Source organism: Macrotis lagotis, chromosome 1 (genome assembly GCF_037893015.1).
Source record: "Macrotis lagotis isolate mMagLag1 chromosome 1, bilby.v1.9.chrom.fasta, whole genome shotgun sequence".
Lineage (NCBI taxonomy): Eukaryota > Metazoa > Chordata > Mammalia > Peramelemorphia > Peramelidae > Macrotis > Macrotis lagotis.
This window is the reverse complement of record NC_133658.1, coordinates 567,359,872-567,386,259: the sequence shown is the minus strand read 5'-3', so window position 1 is coordinate 567,386,259 and position 26,388 is coordinate 567,359,872. Positions and strand designations below refer to the sequence as shown.

The 26,388-nt window shown below is 34.8% G+C and overlaps 1 protein-coding gene across 1 annotated transcript in view; it reads right to left on the bottom strand.

Annotated features, from left to right (window-relative positions):
• GAP43 (growth associated protein 43) overlaps nucleotides 1-26,388 on the bottom strand; it is a 133,270-nt gene that overhangs the window by 55,969 nt on the left and 50,913 nt on the right. Inside the window, exon 2 of the mRNA XM_074234011.1 lies at nucleotides 11,519-12,131. Within this exon, the coding sequence (XP_074090112.1) occupies nucleotides 11,519-12,131 (613 nt within the window). The remainder of the gene's footprint in view (nucleotides 1-11,518; nucleotides 12,132-26,388) is intronic.

Here is a 26,388-nt window from a genome sequence, read left to right as displayed (position 1 = left end):
GGAGTAGGAGGAAGGGATGGGGATGTTAGTGATGGAGGAAAGGATGGACGATGGGGGGAGAGCGGTCAGATATAACACATTTTCTTTTTTACTTCTTGCAAGGGGCTGGGATTGGATGGCCTGTCCAGGACCATGGGGCCAGGTGGATTCTGGGCCTAAGGGGTGGTATGGGGGCTCAGGGCTTCTTGGCCCCAGGACCAGGGATCTGTCTGCTGAGCCAGGCAACAACCCTACAGCAGAGTCAGAGTGAAAGGAGAGAGAAAATAGAGTACACGGTAGTGGAGAAATAAGAAAGGAGGGAGTTGCGATCAGCAATGGCAATGTTGGAAAAATATGGAAGTAACTTTTGTGATGGACTTATCATAAAGAATGTGATCCACTCATGACAGAGTTGATGGTGTTGGAACAAAGACTAAAGCACATTTTTTGTTATTATTATTTGGGGGAGGGTGCAGGGCAGGTGGTGCTGGGTGGCATGCCTGGATCCACATAGCAGGGTGATCTTTGGGTGTCTGAGGCCGGATTCAGACCCAGGTGCTCCTGGCTCAAGGGCCAATGCTCTGTCTGCCACCCAGCCACCCCTACTATTATTACTATTTTATTTTATTTTGGGTCTTTTTTTTTCTTTCTTCTTTTTCATTTTTGCAGGGCAGTGGGGATCGGGTCATTTGCATGTCACATGGCTGGGTGATTATTGGGTTTACGAGGCTGGATATGGACTCAGGTGCTGGTGGCTCCAGGGCTGGTGCTTCGTCCATTGTGCCACCTGGCCATACCTACAATTGTTACTATTATTTTTTTTAATTTTAATTTTTTTTTCTCTCCCCTTTACTTTTTCACCCAAGCAAGTCTATCTATATTCATGGGGATAGGGGTATTTTGTTTACTTGTAAATAAGTATAGTTTATTAATGTAAAAAAAACAATTGTACGAAATGAGAATAAAAAAATAGAAAATTAAAAAAATATATAAAAAAGAGCCTATAGGGATTGGAATATGATATTCCAGAAGGCAAAAGATCTTGGTTTACAACCAAGAATCAGCTACCCATTAAAACTGAACATCCTCTTTCAAGGGGAAAAGATGGACTTTCAATGAGACAGGGGACTTTCAAACCTTCCCATTTAAACAACCAGAGCTGAAGAGAATGTTTGATCTTCAAGTACAGGACTCTGGTGAACCATAGAGTGAATGGATGAGAAGGACTGACTATGAGAAACTTAATAATATTGAACTGTCTGTATTCCTGCATGGGAAGAAGATACTGATAACTCACATGAACTTTCTCATTCATAAGAGCTGTTAGGAGCGTATTTGGACAAGGCACAGGAAGGAGTGGAATATAATGGTATAATATAGTAAAAAGATGGATTCAATGGGTGATAAAGGAAAGTCCTGGGAGGAAGAGAAAGGAGAGGAAGAAGGAGCTAAGATATTTCACATAAAAGTCAAGAAAAAAGTTTTTTTCAATGGAGTGGAACAGGGGAAGGCCAGTGAGCCTTCATTCTCATCAGAAATGGCTCAGAGAGGAAATAACATGCACACTTAATGGAGTATAGAAATCTGTCTTACCCTTGAGAAAAATGAGAAGAAAGGGATGGGATAAGGGGGGAATATGGGGAGGGAAGCAGGCAAATAGGTGATAGAAGAGAGGGAAGATTGTGGGATACAATACACATTTGAACAGGGACAGGATGCAAAGAAAAAGAGAATAGAACAAATGAGAGTGGGGCGGAATAGAGTAGAGGGAAATACAGCTAGTAATAACAACTGAGGGAAAAAATATTGAAGCAACTTCTCTGGTGGACTTGTGATAAAGAAGGCAACTCACCCCAGAGACAGAGCCATTGGAATCTGAACACAGACTGAAGTATTTTTTTTTCCTCTCTGTGTCACTATTCTTGAAGTTTCTCATCTTTTTGTGTGTGTGTGGGTTATGTTTATTATTATATCAAAATTATTTTAATAATATAAAAATAAAGAAACCAAGAAATATAAAAAAGAATGCAAATGATACATAGATATACATACATGTTGGCACATTCATATAAATCTACTTTGCATCAAAATTATTCAATGAACACCAAATAGAGATTAATGAAATCAACAACCCCTTATTAGGCACCTGCTTTGTAAGAGCCACTTTGCTAAGGCATGGGGACACTAAGATATAAATAATGATTTTAAGGTGTTTATAGAGGGAGAAAACATACATGCATTGAATTATATGCATAATATATATGTATGTGTGTGCATCTGTGTGTGTGTGTGTGTGTGTGTGTGTGTGTGTGTGCAATTTGTATATATCACATACCAGCCACTACAGTTATTTGAAAAGATCTCATATAGGAGGTGAAATTTGAACTGAACTTTGAAGAAACTTATGAATTCTAATATGAGGATAGAGGTTAGAGCAGATTTCATAATTAAGTAATAAAATATCAGCACTTTTGAGCATTTTTAAAATTCCTTCAATGACTGAAATGTCTCAGTAATTCAGTGATTATTTGTTTTAAGGTTATTAACTACCTCACCAGGAAATTTTGCTTTTGAAGACTCCTAGTCTTTCTCTATCTGGTAATTAGGTCCATTCTATTTAATGTTATGAGTTCTTTGAGAATACTCTCCTCCATTTTAAGGAATTCATAGATATCAATGATTCATATTCCTTTATTTTTAAATGAGAGAATTGAGGCCAAATAATCTGCCTAAGTCAAAAATTAGATTAATCAGATATGGGATATGAACCCAGTTCTTCTGAATTCTAGACCAGCAAAAGCAAATCAGATAATAAGTCCCCAACATTTTTAAAATCTTTTTATAAACTCATGATCTATTTCTCTGACACTAATAAATGATTAAGCCTTTTATTCATTCATCCAACATAATATAATTAAAAGGAACAAGATTGGTCCCAGAGAACAGTTCCGATTAATAAGGAATTCTGAATGTAGAATGTATTCTTTGATGTTCTTACTAGTGTTAAGGGAACTACTTTTTTGTCTGTCATTTATTATCTTTACTACAAAGACCAGCCCTCTGAATAGGAGAGAAGAAGAGATGTATTCTGAAATGGTGAGAGAAAAACAAAATATGTCAATAAGAATAAGATTAAAAATAATTTAATTTATATTTATTATGCATTTTCTCTGTCCATTCAGAGAATTTTTTTTATCATTAAAGGGTAGAGAGAATAGAAAATTTAATAAAATATAACTTTATAAAGAGGGAAATATGAACAATTGTCTAGATTATGCAAAATGGTTCAGCATTATATGTAAGTTATTTTTTTATAAATAAAAGTCAAACAAGACTAAAAGGAGAGTATACATACTTTCATTAGAACCTTTTTTTTTAGATTTTTTTTCGAGGGAATGGGGTTAAGTGGCTTGCCCAAGGCCACACGGCTAGGTAATTATTAAGTGTCTGAGGTCGAATTTGAATCCAGGTACTCCTGACGCCAAGGCCGGTGCTCTATTCACTGCGCTACCTAGCCACCCCCATTAGAACCTTTTCTAAAAAAAATAGTTTTATAGAACTTTGTTTAGAAAGTCTAGGTCCTTTTTCTGAGATTTTGAGATAAGTGATCCTGAACAGTTTAACCAGATTGAACCCTATTCCTAACAAAACCTACTCCTGAAAAAAACTTCTCCTAAACTTGGTTGAAACCTAATATTCAGATATCCTTGGTTTAGAATTAACACCTCAACAAGAGTGGTTGAATGTACTTTGACTGACTTGTGTAGCCTATGAATCCCTTCTCAGTATTTTTAAATGCATAAAATAAAATAAAAAGTATTTAGAAAGGAATCTAGTATAATTAAATAACTTTATCAAAATATTTTTTAAAAAAATTCACAAATCCTCTAAAATTTATCCACTGGGCTTCTATGGACTTCAAGTTAAGAAACACTGATCTAAACTAAACTATCTTTGGAGCTAATCAGTATTATGAACCTTTTAGTTCCAAGCCATGGATAAGTGTTTTTCTTCTGTTCATTTATGGTCTGTTTATGATAAATTTTAAATTCTTTGATTCAAAAAACCTTGCTTATACAAATAGCATTATGATAGATGCTGTTCAAACTCACTAATCCATTAGACTGAGTTCTTAGCAGGTGTTTAGCAAAATGATTGTGCAACATTGCCTACTATCATATCTATCCTTTCTTCTACCTTTTCCTTAGGAAATCTTGTAGTGGCAATGAGAAAGGTGGAGTGAAAAATGTAATCAATAAAAATATGTATGTCATGTTTGTGTATATGTGTTTCTTATCTTTTAATAAAACAGTCCAGTGGACAGTGGGAGGTGTCATAAATAAAAAAAAAAACAAAAACAAAAAGGTGTCACAACTTTAAAGAAGTTGCCTATCATTTTACTATACAGACAGATGGAGAAATCAAAATGTCACTTTTGTGTCTTTTTTCATACAAATCAGACATGCTTGTTAGCAAATTCAATTAAAATTAATTCAACAAACATTTCTTGATCTCTAGATGTATCATGCTTTATTCATTCATTCAAATACTAATTAAGCACTTATGTTCAGAGCACTGTGAATGAATGAATGAACAAATGAAAAAAAGTATTTATTAAATACTTACAATGTTCACAGTACTGTGCTAAGCAGTAGATGAAATGCAAAGTTTAGATAATTTTTCTACCTTCCATTCTATTAGAGAGATGTAATACATACATAAATAATTATCATAGAAAGTTATACTTGATCTTTAAAAAACACAGTGCTTTGTAAAGTCAAAGATTATCTTCAACTACACAAACAAGGGAAAATTTCATGAAAGAAGTTGCATATAAACTGAGTTTTAAAGTATGGGCAAGAATTCAATAGACAGAATAAGAAGAAACATTCCAGGGAGAGTGAGCTTCATGAAAAAAAACTCTGAGGCAAGAAAGCACAGACTGAGCATATTTGCAAGAGAGTGAGTAGTTTAACTTAGCTGGAAAATAGACTACGTGAAGGAATATCATGTGGGAAAAGGCTTAAATGATAGGATAGTGTTGAAAAGCTGATAATGCAAAACTAAGGAAACTGTCCCTCTCTCAGTAGGCTCAGGGGAGCCCTGAAGACATTTGAGTAAAAAAGAGACATTAATTTGAAAATTATATACGATGGGGATAGGGTCTGGTTCTGTGAAAATAGGAAAGAGAGAGATAAGAAAGCTTTCTCAGACCCTTACAAGCAGTGTGATCCTGGACAATCATTTAACCCTGTTTGCCTAAGTTGGAGATGGAGAAGGAAATAACAAACCACTTCACTATTTCTATCAAGAGAAGTCCAAATGGGTCATGAAGAGTTGGGCATGACTAACATGGCTGAACAACAATAAACATGAACTTTGATTATTGCTGCAGTAGTCCAAGTAGCAAAGGATAGGATTTGGTTATTTTTATCCATAGATAGCTATTAGACATAAACATTTAAATAGGCATTTGATCAGAGAAGCATAGATTTCAGGACTAAAAGAAAATTTAGATGTTCTCTAATGCAACCGCTTTATTCTATAGATGACAAATCTGAGGTACAGACTGATTAAGATGCTTAATGTTACAGATATAACTGGCAGAGCTGGAAATTGAACTCAGCCTATAGCTCTCTTCCTTCAAACAGAATAAGTTTTCCAATTAAGAAGTAGCACAGGGACTGTTCCCAAGGAATGGCATACAAGGGACATCATTTGAAGTCTGACTTTGCTCAGGTCTTGGTCATCACTCCAGGAACCTTGCTACAATAGTTCTTCCAAAACCCCACCTACCACTTACAAATGAAAATAGCAAAATAAATGGCAGCAGAGATGGACTTTGGGCAGTAATATAGGTGAAAAACTGTTGGATAAAAGGCAAGAAAATCTTTTTAGTATTTAGTATTAGGACCAAGATGTGAAAGTAGGTAGGTAGTAAGTATATAATCACCTATGCAATTAGATTCAGAATTATTTTAATAATTAATTAATTAAATAATGATTAATAAATAATCAAATAATTAATTAATTAAATAATTAATTCGATCCACTAAAGGAAGGAAGCCTTTATTAAGCATATCCATAGAATAGTGTTAGACCTCTGGATATATATAGAAAAACTGTAGGAGTCTATCCAAAGTATTTTTCATTCTCTTGGGGAAATACAATGTTTAAACAGATGGATATATACATGATAATTTAAAGAGTAATGATAAAGCATTAGTATTTACAGGGATTCAGAAAACTTTCCATAAGAGGTAGCAGTTGAACCATACCTTGCAAGAAACTAGGGAAACTAACATGTTGAGGAGGAAAGTCAATGCTTGCTGGGAATGGTTTGGGAAATTAAATTCTTATTCCTAAGCTTGATATTGCAAAAAAAATTAAAAATGACTTTAAATAAAACTCTTCCTCTAGCTCTTTAAGTTCATTATTCCTCTTGGAGCATAGCAATATCAGCTTTGCTGGAGACAGAGGAAAAATGAGAGCTTAACTTTGTCCTGACTGCTATTTTTAGATAGACATTGTTGGCTCAGCTATTGATAAGATGATCAAAGGGAAAATGTAGAATTGAGGAAAGAACAAGTAAAGCTTTTTTAATATGTAGGCAGTATTAAAGACCCATGTTCATATATGTATTGCATTGTCCTGTCCTAATATCTTTGACTATAAAATGAGAAGGATAATATTATCAGAAATCACTGGGTTATTGTTGAGAGGGGGCAATAAAATGATTATTCTAGCAGTATAAAAATTACAACATAAAAGTTTAATAATAAACCGTAGTTAGAAAGCATTCTGCTGAGAATCTGACAGGGTGCCCATCTTTTCTAGACAGCATTTATAGGTTTTCACAGACATCCTAAATTTTCTCTTTTTATGGGCTGTATGTAAATCTGGAAAATGGCTTTAAAAAAAACCAAAACTAAAGTTCAAATCAGAATTGCTTATGAGGCACCCTGCTATACAAATGTAAATATCCTGGGGAAATATCAAGTCTTAGACATAAGATTAGACCAAGCTTGCTGGAAACTATTTTATAATGTACATATCACTGGGAAGACTAGAGAATGGAATTGATAATGATGTCATGAGGCATTTAAGAATAAACAGCAAGCAAATTAGATACGATAGTCTAGAGGAATAAGAATTATAAGATAATAGATTTAGAGTTATAAGAATTCAGAGATGCCATCTAGGACATCTCACCCCTCAATTTATAAATATGGAAATTGAGGTTCAGAGAGATTAATTTACTTATGTAAAGTGTTATGAGGTCAGAGGTAGGATTCAAATATTGGCCTTACAAATTCTGTATCTTGCATTCCATCAGCTATGTCATGCTGCTTCTACCTAATCTCAAATGGTATAACCCAGGCATAACCCAGACAAAAAGTTCACATTTAAATAAGTACACAGCTATAAAACAAGGAGCTTATATTAGCCCATTGAGTCTCTTTCAACTCTAAATCTATGGTTCTATAATCATTAACATATCCCATCATTAATCATACAGAAAGTCAGAACACCTTGTCCCAATGTTAAATTGCTAAGAGCACTGATAATCTTTATAAAAATTATTCCTAGAGAATTTCAGAAATGTCCCAGAATGTTTCATCTAATAGAGTTTCAATTAAATTTTATTCACAGTTTTGAAAGAAAACCCTTGAAATATTTAATCAAACAAAAACAATTCCAACATTGACAACATGCAAAAAATATATCTCATTCTTAACCCTGAATGCATCAACTTTTTGTTGAGTGAGGTAGAATGTATCACTGATCCCCTGAAAATGTAGTTGGTCATGTTATTTATCAGAGTTGTTAAAGCTTTCAAATTTTACTTAATATTGTGTTTGCATAGTGCCAATTAATTCCATCTTGTAGGATATACTTCATTTAATGTTGAATATTAGAAAGCTGACAGGAATTTGATTTCTTTTCCCTGAGTCCCAGGAATGTCTTTTCTTGATTATAAAGATTTATTCTAGCCATATGAAAGATTGAAAAGGAAACACTAATTTTCCCAAGTTTCTTTTCTGTTAATAATAATTTATCAAAGAGGATAAAAATCATTCAAAAATATCCAAATAAATACTTTGAAATATTCAGTGACCTACAGTTGCTCTTCATAGTAGTAGCTGCCAAGCAAACTATGGCAAACATCCAGTCAATGACAATGGCTACTAGCCAACAGGAAGTGATTCCATTGGCATTATAATATCAGCCTATAGTATTGCTAGCCTGGATTATAGAAAAAAGAAAAATATGAATTCTAAAAAAGGCAATCGTAGTGGGGTGTTGTCAGTGGGACCTGAGGAAATCAAAGGGAGGTAAAAAGAGATTGACAGAAAACTGTTTCTGACTTTCTAGGAGGGAAACTAGCAGAGCAACACTGATATGTAGAAGGTTTTGTAATTTAAAAATAAAGTCTTGAGAATCATCTCTCCACAGCTAAGAGGTTAAAAATATTTTTCAAGGAGAGATTGTTTTGAGATCCAAAGGGGCGTAGATAAAAATGCATTGGAATTATTATACATGAGTGAGAGGAGAAAGAGAGAAAGAGGAGGGGAAGATAGAAAAGGCTGAGAAAGTGAAAACATGTAAGATTTTGAAATGGGGAGAAACTTTTAAGAACCTTACTGTCTACCCATAAGAATAAGATTAAAATGTTAACTTTATCTGATTCAAGTATGACTTACTTATAAAGGAATTATCTTTTTTTATTTTTTCCCTTCCTTTTTCTTTCTGACCTCTACATTTTCCTTACCTATTAGAACTATTCTGTCTTCCCTCTTCAATTTTTTTTCCTCCTGTTGTCCCACTCAAACAGCCTTACTATCCTAGGAGTAAATGTAGATAGCATGCATTGAAAATCCTTTGGCAAAGAGGTTACCCAAATTTGAGAAACTGGAGTGATGATGATGTGGGTTGGAGTCTCATGTTCAGGGGAATCAATGATATTACCTATGTCTTTGTTTTAGGTTATATGTAAGTAATAGGGAGTAGTTGCTGTTTCTTGTTTGTTTGGGGGTTTTTTTGCAAGTCAATGGGGTTAAGTGACTTGCCCAAGGTCACACAGCTGAGTAAGTATTACATGTCTGAGGCTGGATTTGAACTCAGGTCCCCCTGACTCTACAGATGGTACTCTATCCATTGTGCCACCATACTGCCTCCTGAGAAACATTTTATATTGTATTATAAGGGAGTGAAAATTCACACTGAATTTCAACTAAAACATGTGAAATATTACATATTCATTCAGAGAGAAGAGGAAATCTCCACAGAAGCAGAGAAGACTCCTCATCTGGAACAATTGTACCTGGATTAAAATAAAATTCAATAGAAAATATTGAAAAAATATTAGACAAAATCCCTAGAGATTTGGGTTCAATGTACTCTCATAGATCTCCTTGCTAGGTCTAATTTCTGTGATTGCATGAACCTTACCAACTCAGGGTAATTTGTTTTTGTATGTAATTGAGAGAGCAAGATAAATATGACTTTGGTGAAACCTGAAGGCCAGTTCTACAGGAAAATAGTTTTCAAAACTGAGAAATAATTAATAGTAAAATAATTCTTCACGATGAATGAAGTGCTCTCATTTTGAATTTCACTCATACTCACAATGTTAGCCTTGAAAGATTTTTAGAGGTCATCTAGTCCATCTTCCTCATTTTTCAGTTAAGAAAGCTGAAATTAATCCCTTAATCACTAGCACAATTTATTTATTTCTTTATTTAAGTCTTTTTTTATATAGTTTCTGGATATTTTCACATTTATAATCTAATGGATCTTACCCTTGTTTTGTGCTTGGTCAATATAATGGCATAGTAGAAAGTAAACTTATTAAGGATTATCTTTAAACCTGTATCTTTAGTTCTTATTACAATGTCTGGCATATGATCAAGTATCTAAAAAATGTTTATTGATTGACTGCTTGCTTCCAGCTTCCTACTGTCATAACTATTTTTATTTTTCTTTACTCAATAATCAAGAAATCACACAGCTAGAAAGGAGGCTGAAGACTACAGAAAAAACATCTGACCCAGACTGTAGATTCTCCCTTTGGTTAACTGTGTGTTGAAGAAATAGACTACAGGAGGCTGAACAACTAAACAACTTTGCTAGCTAAAATCATAGCAGGAAAGTTAGCATTGAGTTAATATCAAGATAAGACCCAGATGAAGGATGCTGCTCAGGTAGGAAGAAGAAAGCATGAAGAATGTGTCTATGGCTAGTTTCCCACAGTTGGTATATAGATTTAGTCTAAACTCCACCCCCCCCATCTTTACCTTCTCTTCCTATTTATATTATCCCTCCCCATTTTGTATGGTTCTTTTATTATTTATTAGAGGAAATGTTTTCACATAGCAGGAACAAAAGAAGAGAAATCTTTACCCATTCATGGGGACATGGCTATGAAAGAAACCAGGAAAAAGGCATTGGAGAATAACAGAGAAAGCCTAAAAGTAGCCTAATATTCTAGGGTTATTCTTCCAGACTCCACCAGAGCACATTTTTGTGGGCCACTCCAGATTATAGAAGGCATTTTAACTCAGTAATCTTTACCCATGAGGATAAATAAAAAAAATCATGGTGGCACTTTCTGGGCAAGCTTTGATCATTTGAAAATTTAAAAGGACCAAAGAACAATCTCAGCTTTCAAGGAGTAGCCCCAAATGGAAGTAACTTTTTTTCCTTCATAGGTCAAATCTTATGGATTGACAATTAGATCCCCATAGTCAATTCCCAATTATTCATGCTAATGGTGAGAAGCCTAGGTGCCGATCAACCAGATCTCATCCATGTTTGGGCTTCAGGATGCACTATATAAGTCTTTGCTGCCATGGCAGCAAGCTGCATTTATCTACTTAATTAGGTTTTATTTAAATGAACACAAAAATTAACACTACCTAAGCATACAACAATGGCTACTAGGGGAGAGACAGCCCAGAAACACTCTGAGAGGTAGAAGGGAGGCAATCTTGGATTATTATTTTTCTTTTTCTGGAGACAATTCATAAAGTGGATAATCTGCTAATAGGTAGTTGATGGTATTTGTAATAGATACTTCTTGGAGCCAAATGAACATACTAGCTGATCATTATACAGGAAATGTGTATAGTCTGGGTAATTACCTATTAGGCTGACTACCTAGAACAAAGTGAAGTTTTGACCTGAATTATCTAGTTCAGTTGTTTACATGGAACAAATTACCAAGATAATTACCAGAATTCCTCTTCACTTTGTACTGTAAAGACTCAGCCTCAGTGTCCTCAGGGCCTTGGAGGATTGTATGAGCTTAATTGAATCCTAACAACTTGGAGTGATGTGAATCTTGACCCTTTTGCTCCCTGATCTACAGAAGGGTGGCTCCTTCTGCTTTCTCCTTCTTGCCTCTCATGTGCTTCTCCCTTGTCACCCCTTCTCCCAGAGTAGGAAAACTTGGCCACTCCTGCTCCTCTTCCTCCTCCTCCTTCCCTCCTTCCTCCTCCTCCTCCCCTCCTCCTCCTGGTCCTTAGCCCCTACTCACCTGTCTTCTCTTCAGTTTTGCTGCTTTCTGCCGTCTCGGTTTGAGGCTGGGCTGTTGCCTTGGCAGCAGCATCCTCTGCAGCAGGGGTGGTGGCAGCAGCAGTGGGGACAGCAGCAGGCACATCGGCTTGTTTAGGCTCCTCCTTGGCAGGGGCATCTTCAGCCTTGGAGGACGGCGAGTTGTCAGTGGAAGCTTTAGGGGCACTTTCTGTGTCAGCAGGGGCCGGCTTCTCCTCCGATGGGGCAGTGGCCTTGGGGGCTGGCTGCTCAGAAGCAGCGGCCTGGTCGCCGGTCTCCTTCTCCTCTGAAGGAGTCTCCCCAGCTTTGCTGGCCTCTTCTGGCTTCACACCAGCAGCTGGGGCAGCCTCTGTAGCTGCAGGGGCATCACTCTCTTTTTTCTCCACGGCCTCGGCAGTGGCCGCAGCTTCCTCCTTCTTCTCATTGGCATCAGCCTCAGCAGCTCGAGCATCTCCCTTCTTTTCCCCTTTGAGCTTTTTCCTTGTTATGTGTCCACGGAAGCTAGCCTGAATTTTGGTGGCTGCCTTATGAGCTTTATCTTCGGGTTTGATGCCATCTTGTTCAATCTTTTGGTCAGCATCATCATTTTTTTCAACCTTGAAAAAGAAAAGGAAAAAAAAAAAAAGAGGGAATGACCATGAGGATAGATAGGATCTCAGGTGCATAGATTTAGAACAGGACAGGACATTAGAAGTCACCTGGTCCTAACACTTCATTTTATAGATGAAAACCAGAGCTGTTAAATGATTTGCTGAGTCACAATGCTAGCAAGCTATTGAGGTGGAATTTAAACCCAATGCTCTTTCAACTATACCATTTTGCTCAAAATGAAAGCAGAAAACAAATCACATCCCACTCCCTTTTTCCATGATGCAAGATTTGAGCCAGGTTTGCATTTGGCAGAGAAGAAGGCAGATTGTTTGACTAGAAAACATCTCTTAAGTATACTTGTGGTCTTCAGGGACCAGAAGTCTCCTTTAAAAAAAAAGACTGTTTCAACTGTGACATCTGTGGCTTAGGTTTTAAAATCCAACATATTGAACCTCTGATGATCTCAAAGACAGGCCACAAAAAAGGGAAAAATAGTACCATTCTAAGCATTTTCCCTTGACTAAACTCAAAACAATGTTTTTTGGGTGGGCCACAATGTTTGAATCCATGTTTGCTCCCAGTTTGTAACCAAAGTGATCCCAGTAAAGCTGTTTTTCTAGTATTTCTGGCTGGATGCAGAATGTGATATGCCAAGAAATTCTATGAAAAAGCCTGTTCACACAGAATCTACAGCCTGAACTTATAACAATGATAGGTTCAAGGCAGATAGTATGATAAAACTGGTACTGAGCAAACCAAAGGTTTGATTTCTAACACAAGATGATTGTATATTTATTTCAAAATTTAAAGGAATGATTACAATCAAACTCTTTACCCTAATAATTTCCAACCACACACACACACACACACACACACACACACACACACACACACTCATTCACCCCATCCAAAGACCACTTGTTCAAACCATAATAGAGAAATAAGGATTTTTTTTAAAAAATCTATTGACTTGTTAATGAATTTGTTTAAAGTTTCATAAAAGAATATAAATTTAATTTTTAGAAAAAGTGACAAATTAATTAAAACATAAATCCTTCTTACCCTCTCCCATCAACAACAATCAAAAAACTATAATTTTTCTACCTTCATTAGAGTTCTCCTAATAGAGAAGCCAAAATGTGAGTACACATATTTTTTCATATTTTTCACCCACTTAGGAATTAATGAATATTATGTAATTCTGAGTCTGAGAGTGAGGATTGCTCAATAAAATGATAACCAGTGGAAGTACTTGCCAAGCTGTGGAAAGCATTCTTTTAATATACCCCCACAATATTGTACTTAGAAGTGATCATTTTTCTTCTCCACATCATCTAGTCATTCATCAACTTTTCATTCATCCTTATTTACCTTGTATTTATTATGTAAAAGCTATTATAGGGAACTATGAAAAAATCTACTTTGATAGAAGTTTCCATTAGACCAAAAAAAAGTTCCTGACTATGAGTTGTGAAATGTGGAGGTATTCTTCCAATTAATTAGATGGATATAGTTCAGAGTATACAGGAAAGCTTTATTACAAATTCTACCAAACAATCAAAAAGCATCTCTTAAGGGTCTACTATGAGTCAGTCACTGTGCCAGGACCTGGATACAAATACAAAGAATGAAATTATGCCATTTGCAAGGAACTTACTTTCAATTAGGTAGATAAGAAATATGTAGATATTGACACAGGCTAAATAAAATATGAATGTGTGTGTATGTGTGTGTGTTTGTGTGTGTGTGTGTGTGTGTGTGTGTGTGTGTGTGTGTGTAGAAATATGGGGTAGGGAGGGAGAGAGGGAGAGAGAGAAAGAGAACAAAAATTTTGTTTGCTTTGCTAAAAATATTCAAAAATTGCTTTTCTCTGTGGTCTCCTCCCACTTTTTTATGATTTACCCACAATACTTACACTACTTCTCAATAACTTGCCCTTTTTTAATCAACACATTTTCTACTATGTCAGCAAAAGTCACTCTTCTTACTTTCAGCTCTCTTAGGAGGATTATAATTATGAAGATGTATTTCTAAGCTGAGCTAGAGTTCAGTTGGGGAGTAGAAGGAAAGGTAATGAGTACTGTTCAGGCTATAGTGCATTTAAGGATTCCATTAAGGATACTCTGGAGGTAAGCCATGCTTCACTAAGAGCAGAGAAGTGGGAAGTCAGTCAATGAAGAGCATTTAATTTAGACATACACCATTTTGTTTCAGCTTAGCCTAGAATTCAAGCCAAGTGTTTAAATATTTATATCCCCAGGGAACTTGTAAGGAGAGAGAAGAGGTCTCAGTTTCCCAGTCCCTGGAGCTCAGGAAGCAAGAGATTTTGATATTTCCTTTTTTTCTAAGGATACTTTCTATACAGCATATATGGTTGTTGATTAGTGATAGTAATGGTCATCATTGTCATAGTAGACTTTTCAAGTATGAGTTTCTATTTTCTAAAATACATGTTTTTCTTTGGTAAGAATATTTTGGTAATGAATGAATTTACCTATAATTGAAGTTGGGAAATAGACCTAAGCAACCGTGTCAAAGATGATTAATTGTCCTTTACTTAATAAACTCAATAGGACCAGGAGAGAATGTGAATGCTCTGAATCACATGATCACCATCTGCCCTACAGTAGCTCAGGAAAAAAAAAAAGAATACAGAAGACTGTTGAGCCTGTTTCACACATGGAAAATACAAGTACAATGAATGAAATGATCCCTATTCTCAAGGATTTTATATTTTATTAGAGTAGATAAAAAGAGACATGCAAAGTATCCCTCTTGTTTCCTGGTGAATAGAGAACTATATAAGATCTGAGTGCAAATATTGTCAGACTCACACTATTTGGAGACCCTGGCCAAGGTACTTAGCCTTTCTGTGCATGAGACTCTCTATAACTGACTTTCAGAGAAGGAAATGTTTTGTTAGAAGAAGGATTTCTGGATATTCTATACGCAACTGAAATCACAGATCCACACTCTATCTCTGTGTCTCTTTATCTCAGCAATCTCTCTCTAACCACATACACATAATAAATTAGGTACACACATATATAGGAGTAAGTACATATATATATAAATATATCTATGTGCCTGCATGTATGTGTACATATATGTGTGTGCTTATACATATATAAAACTTCAAAAAAATAAGACAATAAAATGAAAATGATATCATTAAGCATCAAAGAAAATTCACAAATTCTATCATTCATGATTCAAGTATGAGGGATCCCTTCTTAAAAAGTGGATGCCTCAGGCCTTTTTATCTTCTTATCCAGAGAATCCTCCTTTGCAATAAAGATTAAAAAAATAAAGAGCAAACAAGTTTTTTAATTTTTATTACAAATGAGGGCTCTCTGAATAAGAAAAATAGAAAAGGGTATATTTATAAATTAATATAACAAAAGATAAAATAAATTATTATAATATAAACATTTTCAAAGAAAATATAATTTTCCATCTGTCATCTTCCATTTTGAAAAGAATAATGAATGCATCACAAGGGCTGTGACTGCTGTTCAACATAGAACCTGTCATTTTGATCCCTCATTTTATATGGGTCACCTTAGGTCACCTTGTTTAAAATGTCTGCATCAAACAAAAATCAATCCATTTAAATATCAAAGATCAATCCCAGAGCCATTCATCTCTGAGGATTTGTTCAAATTCTATTTGAGTCACAAGAGATTCTTGTTAATCTTACTTTTTCTCCCCAATGACCTCTATTATAACTCCTGTGAATTAATTGGAAAACTAACAGTAGAGAATGCAATAAATTTATGTAAATGACATGGGGTCAGATTGAGGAGAGAAGATGGAAGAAATTCTCCCAAGTTAACAACTAAATATTTTTTGGAATTGCCCAGTCTTCTTATTTCCAGGTTGACATGATCGTGGTCCTACTCACTTTAATATAGACTTGTTAAATGGATAGAATGGTGTAGACTACCAACAACAAATACTTATTCCTATTATGTCTATACTCTTCAAGGTCTTGCCTATATATCAAAGTAATATATTGTAGAGTCATAGAATGGCACAAATGGAAGGGATTACTAAAATCATTTGGTCTAGGGTTTCTTAAACATTTTTATGTGTCAAGGACCCATTTAGCAGTCTGCTGAAGCATATGCCTATTTCTTAGAATGTCTTTAAATAACTGAATGAAATACTAAATATAAGTTAGAAATTAATGAAAATAAAGTATATATATATATATATATATATATATATATATATATATATATATATATATTATCCAATTACACAGACCTGAAAAAGTCTATATGTGGTCATACTGAGAGTCTATGAACCCTAGTTAAAAATCTTTGATCTATCTTAATCACTTTGTTCCATAGGCAAGGACCCTGGTGTTTAGAGAAGTTAACTGATTTGCCCAATGTCAGTCAGCACTGCCAACTCCAGCAGAGCAATGATTCAAACTCAGGCATTTGATCTTTCCATTGTACCACAGTGCCTCTCTTTAGATAAGTTTATCAACTTGCTAATACATATATATATAAATATATATTTATATATACATATATATTTATATAAATAAAAAATTATATATATATACACACATATATATCTATACATATGTGCAAGCATATATAGATGTTTTATATATATATACACATACAAAATAGATTATAATCACAAGTGAACCAAATGATTCAAAGAATTTCAGTTTCATATTAAAATATAAAATGATAATTCTAGTTTCCTATAACTATTCCCCTACCAATATGAACAATGAATGAATAAATGAATGGAAAAAGAGCTTTCCCCTCCCTAATTCTTCCTACCACCCACATTCTCATCAATCCCATGCTGTAACACTGGCCTATTCTCTGATACACAACTACCTTCCCTGAGATCCTGCTGCTCTTGTCATTTCCTACTGTGATTTACACAGCACAATCTGGGGCACTGGAGCAGCTGTCCCCATGAGGGTGTCTTCAACTGGTAGATGGAAGCATAACCCTGTTAAATTAACAGTTGTGGACTGAGTATGGAGCCAAGATGCTGTAATTTTACTCTAGTTGTGGTTTTTTGAATGAGCCCATATGGTAAATGAAGAAAGGTAGTGAATGGTTATGGAAGCACTGGTACTGTAGGGCGGAGGGGGAGGATACTTAGTGCTATGAATGGGAGAAGTCCCCACTGTGGGTCTACTGCTCTGCACATGACAGTAGATAAACTTGTGGTGCAATTATGTGGAAGTATATGAATCACTATCTTGGTCTCAAGGAGGCATCATGGTGTCTTGAGAGAACTCAAATTTTAAAGCCTTTTTTAAAAAAATGTCAAACCCTAATGATGAAGAATGTTATTCTACTCCTAACAGAGAGGTGATGTTTCAACTATGCAGAATGAGACAGACGTTTTTGGCACGACGTATACGGGAATTTGTTTTGGTTCATTATACAAACACACATGTATATATCTATACATTCATGTATATACATACTATATATGATGTTTCTAAATGAATAGAATATGTAAAATAGAATTACATATGAACAAAATTTATAGAATTTACAAGAAAAAACAGTTTTATAGGTAACAAAATATGTTTTCAAAAAATCAAATTAGTGAAAGCGGTATATGGAATTAATATGAATATGTTATATGTGTGTATCTGTATGTGTTTATATGCAAGTTGTATATTCTCCTTCTAGTTGAAGATGAGACAGAGAGAAAAAATCTTATTGACTGAAAAACTTATTTAATTTTTAAAATAACAAGCAAAAAGCTACCATGTGTACAAGAAAGCTGAGCATCTTTACAGGGCTCATTGAGCAAGAAGAAAGATCCTAGTAAAGAAAAGTTAACTTTAAAGCATGACTGCCTTCTTGAATTTATTTCCCTACTATTAGGGAATTCCCATTATGTTAAATGATGTACAAAAACTAGACCTGTATGCTAAATTAAAGTGGTGATTAGACTGATTTGAGAAAGGTCCTAACTCAACAATCCATCAGGGAAAAGGAAGACCAAAGAAGCAGATGGAGGGGGCTGGAGGGAGAGAGAACAGTGGCTAACAAGGAAAAGGAGCCCTAGAAAGGTAGTCATACTAGGCAGGGACCAAGTGGACTTTATTAGTTGTTCAGACAGTTAGAAAGGCCTAAGTTAACTTTTGGTGTGTTATGGATCCCCTTTTTTAGTAGTAGGGTGAAGCCTTTGGACCCATTCTAAAAATATTTCTAAATACATAGAATATGTAAAATATTTAGAATTACATAGGAATAAAATTTACAGAATTTATGTAACCAGATTCATATAGAAACTTAGGTTACAAAATATATTTTCAAAAATCAAATTCGTGGAAGAGGTGTATGAAACTAAACAGAAAATTTGGAAGCCTTAGATGGCAAAGAAGATAAGAAATTGCTTTGGCACTCAGGCAACTGGGAGAGAAATAACCAGAAGCAATATCATTTTAAATACTTTATTTAATTTTTTTTAATAATTGCCTACAATTTATCCTCCTTTTTTGGGTACAAAGCTACTTGCATGTTGTTTTCTCCTTGTACAGTATCTGGCATATGATATATACCTAATCAATAAATGTTAATTGATTTGCTGATCAATGGCTTATGCCACTACTGAACTTCAGACACCTAGTAAAGTAATATAGGAACTGAGATGATGCTGTTGGTTGATGCCCAAGAATAAAGACAGGAAGTTTAGAGGAAAGAGCAACATAAAGTCTTAGGATCAAGGTTCAAAAGTGTTCTGTAAATGGAGAGAAAACAGAGTAGATCTAACCCAGGTACAAGATGAACTCTCCTCTAGCAGATGAGCAGATGATAAATTAAAGTTTATATTTTCCCTCAGAGGAGTGGGCAATTTGGCTTACCTTGGAATCATGGTGGCTTGGATTCAAGTCCTAACTCAGATGAATATGAAATGTGTGATCCTAAGCAAATAGCTTAACCTGAGACTTTCAGTTGCTGAGGATTACTGATCTCCATCAATGGAGAGAGTTTTCATACCAAGAGAATGGCTTAGGCCCATGATATCACAGGTTTGGATGAAAGAAATAAAGAGTTAGATTTCATGATCAGACACCTGATCTTCTCTACAATAGCAAATAACAGTCATTCTCTACGGTGAGAGAGACAGATGAAGAAGAGGGATCCATTCAACTACTTGCTTTGCTTATAACTGTGTTGTTTTTTTCCCTTCTGTACTTGGAACCTTTAAGAAAGCACAAAAGTGAAGCCTTAAAAAATTCATGTTATAAATCAAATGAGATAATATTTGTAAAAAGGCATATATCCCAAGGCCTAGCATATAGTAGGCTCTATATAAGTACTGATTCCCTTTCTCTCCCTATAAACTAGTGTGATGAAAAAAATGTGAAGGCCTAAGGTAGTACAAAGTCATAGTACTTCTAGGCTTTTCCCTTGGAATTCAGTTCACTGCACCAAGAGAGAAATGTAAGGGGAGGCTCCTCAGGTAATGAATGGATGAAGTATATCATCAGACAGATATCAGAGGAAGAAATCTAAGTGATTAATAATCAAATAAAATGCTCCAATATTCTGGAAAGCTATTTGACTTTGTCTCAAAAGTTGTTAAATTATAGATTCACTTTGACTCCCCAATAAATAGATCTATACTCCAAAGAAATAAAATAAAGAAAAAAATGAACTATGTACAAAAATATTCATAGCATTTGATTTGGGACTGCAAGGAATTGGAAACTAAAGAAATGCATATATGTATATGCACATTTACATTGACCATTTGCCATATGCATATTCATTTCTCATATATGTATCAATATATATACATATTATATATATTGCTATTCAGTAGTTTTTTGGTTGTGTACAGCTATTGGTGACCGCATTTAGGGTTTTCTTGGCAAAGATATTGGATTAATTTACTACTTCCTTCTACAGTTAATTTTGCAAAAGAGGAAAATGAGGCAAATAGAGTTGAGTGACTTGTCCAGGATCATATAACTAGTAAGTGTTTAAGACTAGTTTTGGTCTCAGGAAAACATGTTTTTCTGAATCCAGGCTTGGAACTCTCTATGCACTGGACTACCTAGTATAGGCATCATATATATACATATATATATATATATATATATATATATATATATATATATATATATATATATATATTCATATAAATATGTATATATACATATATTTTCACTTCAATTTCCACTTTTTCTCTGGAAAGCCATCAGTAAGAACCATGCTAACAGTTTCTTCAGGTATAGTTGGATTGGATGAATTCTGAGATCCCCTTCAAAAATTGAAATGCTATAAGTCATCATCCAAAAAATGACTGGTCTCAGGTATACAGTGACATGAAGAGACCTAGAAACCCATTAAGAATTCCTATTTGTTCCATTGTTTCAAATTCCCCATAGCTAGAGATTTGTCTTTGGGTTTTTGTATTTAAGATGCTGGTGACTGACTTTTACAAATCTCATTCTATAATAAAGTGTCTGTGGCAGAATCTTTTGCATGCTAAATAGAGCAGTTTTCTTGGCAGAAAGGAATGAAGGTGGAAACCATTATATATGGATGAAGGAGAGCATACATCAGTCAGTGCCAGAAGTAATATGCATAGATTTATGTAGGCACAAGATGTCAAAGAGAAAAATGAATGTCTCTGTTTGTGTGTGTGTGTGTGTGTGTGTGTGTGTGTGTAAAACCATTTCTTTATGCTACTAAAAAATTCCAAGAATTCTAGAGGCCTAGAAAAATGTCAGTGAAAAAGCAAACAGCAAAGCCCAGCTCTCTCCCATATTCTGAGAAAGAGCAAAGTAGAGTACTAGATTGAATTGTAATTCCAAGGAGATTTCTAAGTCAGAGAGTCAAACATGGACTGAAACTGAGGCCTTCAGCTGTGTACTAGGACAAGAAGCAGAATCACAGATCCAGACCAAGTCTGAGTTTATAGACCAAGCAGGGAGTAGAAATGAACCTGAGACTGCCTTTATGACACAGGAGCAAGACCTCAGATTTAGTACCTAGTCATTGGCTGCAGCCTGCAAGTGGATAACCATGATAGGAAGTGTGGACCAAATTGAGTCTGTAATTCCATTGCTCCAAACCTATCCAGCTAGTTATCTACTGGAGACCAACCAGGGACGAGTCTTCAGTTGAATTGCCCAGAACCAAACCAGGGCCAGAAGAACTGAAATTTGCAAAATCTCAAAACAGTCTATCAGTGCCCAGACTTTGTTCTAAGTCACAGTGCTTGGGGTACACTAAAAAATTGCATCTCCTTAGCCTTGAGCTACCCCTGAGATACTTGAGGAATAAAAATATTCAGAGAAAACTGCAGCAGGACCTCACCCAGAGAATACAAATCAGAACTCAACAAGGTCCCAATGTTCCTTCCTGAAGTGTATGGATCATGGTTATAATTAACTCAGTAAATAAAATTGGACAAATGAATAAAAGAAAAATATTACTTTAGAGTCATGGACACTAAAGACACAAAATGTCTGTAACTAATGGTGTCAGATGAAGTGAGTGAGAGGGTTGCCCTTCTGAGTGCCCATTTACTCATTTTAAATGTGGGGATTAGACAGGTGTTTTTTAGTTCTAAATATACAGTATAATAATTTGTAGTTCTCCATCTAAATGTAAATCAACTTAAAATATTAAGATATTGGTTAGAAAAGATGTACTTCATTAGGGTTTAAGAGGAGACTAGTCACAATATATCAATCTACCTAGATGCTAAGGATAGAATACACAGTTGGGTCTTTCCCTCATGATTTCTCCTGTTCCTATTCTTCTCTTTTTCTGACTGTTAATTGAGGAAAAAAGAATCTTCCTGGACAACTGGTAGCTTATGGAAACTGTGTGATTGTCAAAGAAGTGAGAGAGAGATTTGTGAAAAAAATAATTAGAAACAGAAAAGGATGAATAAACTGAACCAAGAAGTATCTTTTCCCTTTAGAGGTATCTCAATACTGAGAATAGCTGCTTGATTCTTTGCCATTCACGTTTGGGAGTGACACACTCACTTTGGAGGACTCTGCAAAGCCCTCTTTATTCTTTTAATTATGTCAGGTCATGCAATGATATCATAGTCTGAGAATGGGATGGGGGGAAGAGTCCTTTTCTGTCCTCAAAGGAGCTAGTTTCACCATGTAGGAAGGAAGAATCTGGTTCAGCAACTCATCAGTTTGTGTGACCCATCTATTCTCAATGAGGTAAGCAGAAAATGCTCTTAAATGCAAGCCAGTGCTTTCTTGGCCCAATTATTTTTCTTACCTTGGAGATTCTTTGCCAGTGTGAATGGCAAAGATACAGTAGAAGGATAATTAGTTCATTTCTCAACAGAGAATTATTCTATAGTGTCATACTATTCTCCCATACTCAAAGTCCCAATATGGTTAAGGAACTAGAGGGCCAGTTAATTTGAGAATCCATTCTTGCTCAAAAACCTTACCACAAATACAATTCTGTCTGATTCTTGTACCACCCAAAGAAGTGCGTACCTTGACATTTTCCAAAATGAATTATAGAAAGATCTCTTTTAAAGTCTCACCTAGAATCCAAAAAGGGTCTCATTTACTCACTTGAACTAATAACTTAACGCAAAGGGTGACATTTTCAAATTAGTGCCAAGAACCCACATGTCTGTTATTGACCAACCACCTGTATGACCTTAAATAAAATTTTAACTGCACCACATTATCTCCTCTATAGAGTGAAATGATTAGATGAGATGGCCCATATAATTCTGTAAGATCTAAATCCAGGAATTTTTTAAAATTTCTATTATAAGAAGTATACTGTGTAAATTAAAAGGAGGGAAACTGAAATATTATGGCCAGAGACTGATGCTATAATGATGTAACACATAGGTCATACAAACTTTGTGATCAAAACTGAATTAGTTATTTTTTAAGGTGTAACAACAGCATTAATCAGTCAGTTCTAAAATGGTGCATTGAAATATCCTCAGACTACAGAAGCTAGAGCTGGAAGAGATCTTCAAGAATCTTCAACCTTTAATATAATCTTTATATTTATTTATTAATTAATTTAAAAGCATGTACTGTGTGCCTACTACATGCAAGGCATTACTAGACTCTGTATGGAATAGAAAGATGAGTAATTGAACCCTTGCATTTAAAGTTATTGTGTAGATAAGATATGGAAAAAATAAGTATAATATAAGAACTTCTTGTGCCTTTAAAGGTCATTTAACCCAATTCCTTTATTTTACAGAAGAGAAACTGACTCTCAGGAAAGGTAAATTAAGAAGGATAGTATGAGATCAGACTAAAAAGATAGATTGAGTTGAAAACGTTTTCAAAAATTGGGGCAGCTAGGTGGTGCAGCGAATAGAAGAACACTGGCCCTGGAGTCAGGAGGACCTGAGTTCAAATCTTAGTACTTACACTTAATAATTACATAACTGTGTGATTTGGGGCAAATCATTTAACCCAATTACCTTACAAAAAATAACAAAAAACAAAAAACAAAAACAAAACAAAAAATTAAATAAAAAATAAACTAAAATCACCAGCATTATGTAAAAAAAAGAAAGGGTCTAACCATGATTCTACAGGATGGATCGTAACACGTGTTGCTCACCTTCTGACAGAGAAGAATTCAAGATATAGAATCAAGATATGGAATGAGACATATATCTTTGTACTTGGTATTTGTGGGAATCTTCTTTGCATTAATATTTGTTCCAATATTTGTTCTAATATGCATATTTGTTCCAAGGCTCTTTTTTCTTTTCTTTTCAATGGTGGAGGAGGTGGATAAAATAAATTTCTGTTAATTAAAAAATTAAATGCAATTTGAAAATAAAGTTTTCAGAGTAATGAGTTAATATATTCCACAAGGACTGAGGAGCCACTAACATTTTTGAGCTGAATAATGTGATTAGAATAGGTTGAAAAGATGACTTAGAAAATGGAAGTAAAGATAGAAGATCAGCTGAGAGCTCATCAATCTTGCAATAAGAAAGAAGGGGAGCTATAGAGGGTTAGAAAGAAAATGCAGATGGGAAAGAGCATGATGATGTAAAATCAACTGGTCTTGGATTAAATTTGGAGATGGAGAAGAAAGAATCAAAATAACTCTAGGATTATGAGCTAAGGATGTTGGTACCATGAAAAAAAGTAATTGGAGGAATGTCGGATTGGGAAAGCGAAAGGAATTGAATTTTGTGTATGTTGAGTGTAGTGAAACATTGATATAATAATAGCTAGCAGATGATTAAAATTAAGCTCCTCCATTAGTTTATAAACTCCTTTTGAGTAGGGATTTTTTCATTCCTTGTACTTTTACTCCCAGTGCCTAGAAAATTCCTGGCACATGGTAAATGTGCCAGTAAAATACTCGATAAAAATTTCTTTATTCAATAATTAATTGTTAGAAATTTGTACTGGAACTGTTTAGAGGAAGAGATTTGAATAGAAATATTAATAGAGTGGATGACTGAAACCAAAAATATGGATGATAACATCAAAGGAGAATGTGTAGAAAGAGCCAAGGTTCTTTATGCTCAAGGACAGAATTTTAGGGAAATATCTACAATTAAGCAGTGCTAGGGAGATGGGATGCTAGAAAGAGGGACAGAGATGAATCAAGAAGAGAAGCAGGAGAAAACTCACATGGAAGTAAACTTTCAGAAGTCAAAAAAGGGAATGTGTGAAGGAAAGGGAAGTGTCCATACTGTAAGATACAGCAAAGATATTGAGAAGGATAAAGTCAGAAAACAGGTAGTTAGATAAAGGCAATTGAGGAGATCCTTAGTGAAGTGGAAGAGGACATAGCAGAGGATTAGGGAAAAGAAGATTGCAAATGGGATAAGAAATTAGTGAATGGTGAGCTGATGGAGTCAGCAAGAATAGACTACTTTTTTTCTGAAAGCCTTCCTTGAAGGGGGAAAAATCCATAAAAACAATAGTGTAAAAGAGTCAAGGGAATGTTTTTGGCTTTTGTTTAAGGACACAACTATAGAATGATTGTAAAGTGAAGGGAAGGAGTCAAACAAAGGGAAGAATTGAGAATGTTTGAGAAAAGAGTGATCAAGAATATAACAAAATCAAGGAGATGACAGAATGAGATGAAAAATACAAATAGAGTGGTTAGTCCTTGACTGTGAGGAGACCATTTCATTTTCTGTAACTGTGAGGAAGAAAAAGAGGATGAAAAAATTGGGAAATTGATAGTATTGGAGGAGGAGAGAAGAGAGTTGAAGTGAATAGTAAGTGCTGGAGAAAGTGAGGTCAGCAGTGGAGAGTAAGGCAAAGAGGGTGAAGAGTTTCTTCAAAAAAAACCCCAAAGAAACAACCTTGGGAAATGAGTTAGATATGTAATAAGCTTTTAAAGGATTAATAAATTCTTTATCACAGTAAGGACCCAGCTAAGATGAAAGAGCATGGGCATCCAGTTTGTTGGTATTTTCTTATAGCAATAGTAATATTAATCTAGTGGGGAATATAAATAGGGAATACAAACAGTAGACATTACTCAAAACTGAAAGTTAACAATAGGTGGAGTCTATAATTGCCTAAGCCTTCATTTGTTATTCATTTTTATTTACCATCTTGAAGTCCTCCACAGTTGACTATCTCTTGGTTTTAACTAAACCATTTCTAAAGTTATTCTAAAATCTTCATCCTCTGACCATCAATTGGGGAATGACTGAAAAATGTATATAGTTTAGAAACGTGGTGAAGTACTACTTGTTTTGTAAGACAAATGAGAGCATTTCAAAACCTCAGAAAACAATTTATACAGTATCTTCAGTATTATGAAGATCATCAACTTTGAAAAAACTAATTCTGATCAACATAATGTTCAACCAAAATTTCAAAGAACAGGTTCATCTGACTCCAGACAGAAAGAATGGATTCAGAGAGTAAATTGAAATACATTTTCATTTCTTTCTTTCTTCCTTTTTTCTTTTAGAAATGGATAATGTAGGGATTTGTTTAGCTTATTTCCATATATAATAGTATTTATATATACATATATACACATACATACATATTTATATATAATAGATTTTCTTTTTCTTGCTTTCTCAGGAGAGAGGAGGGAAAGATTCAGAACTGAAAATAAAATAAAACGAATTTAAAAAATAATAAAAACATTAAAAATATTTATTCTTAATCAAACCCTCCCTATAAACAATATAATTTTTCACTTAAATAAAAACTCACCATTTTTGAAGGATTTGGACAACCACACAACCATAAGTAATGGGGCAACTGTTTATGGCAAAACACTCAAGGAGTTACAA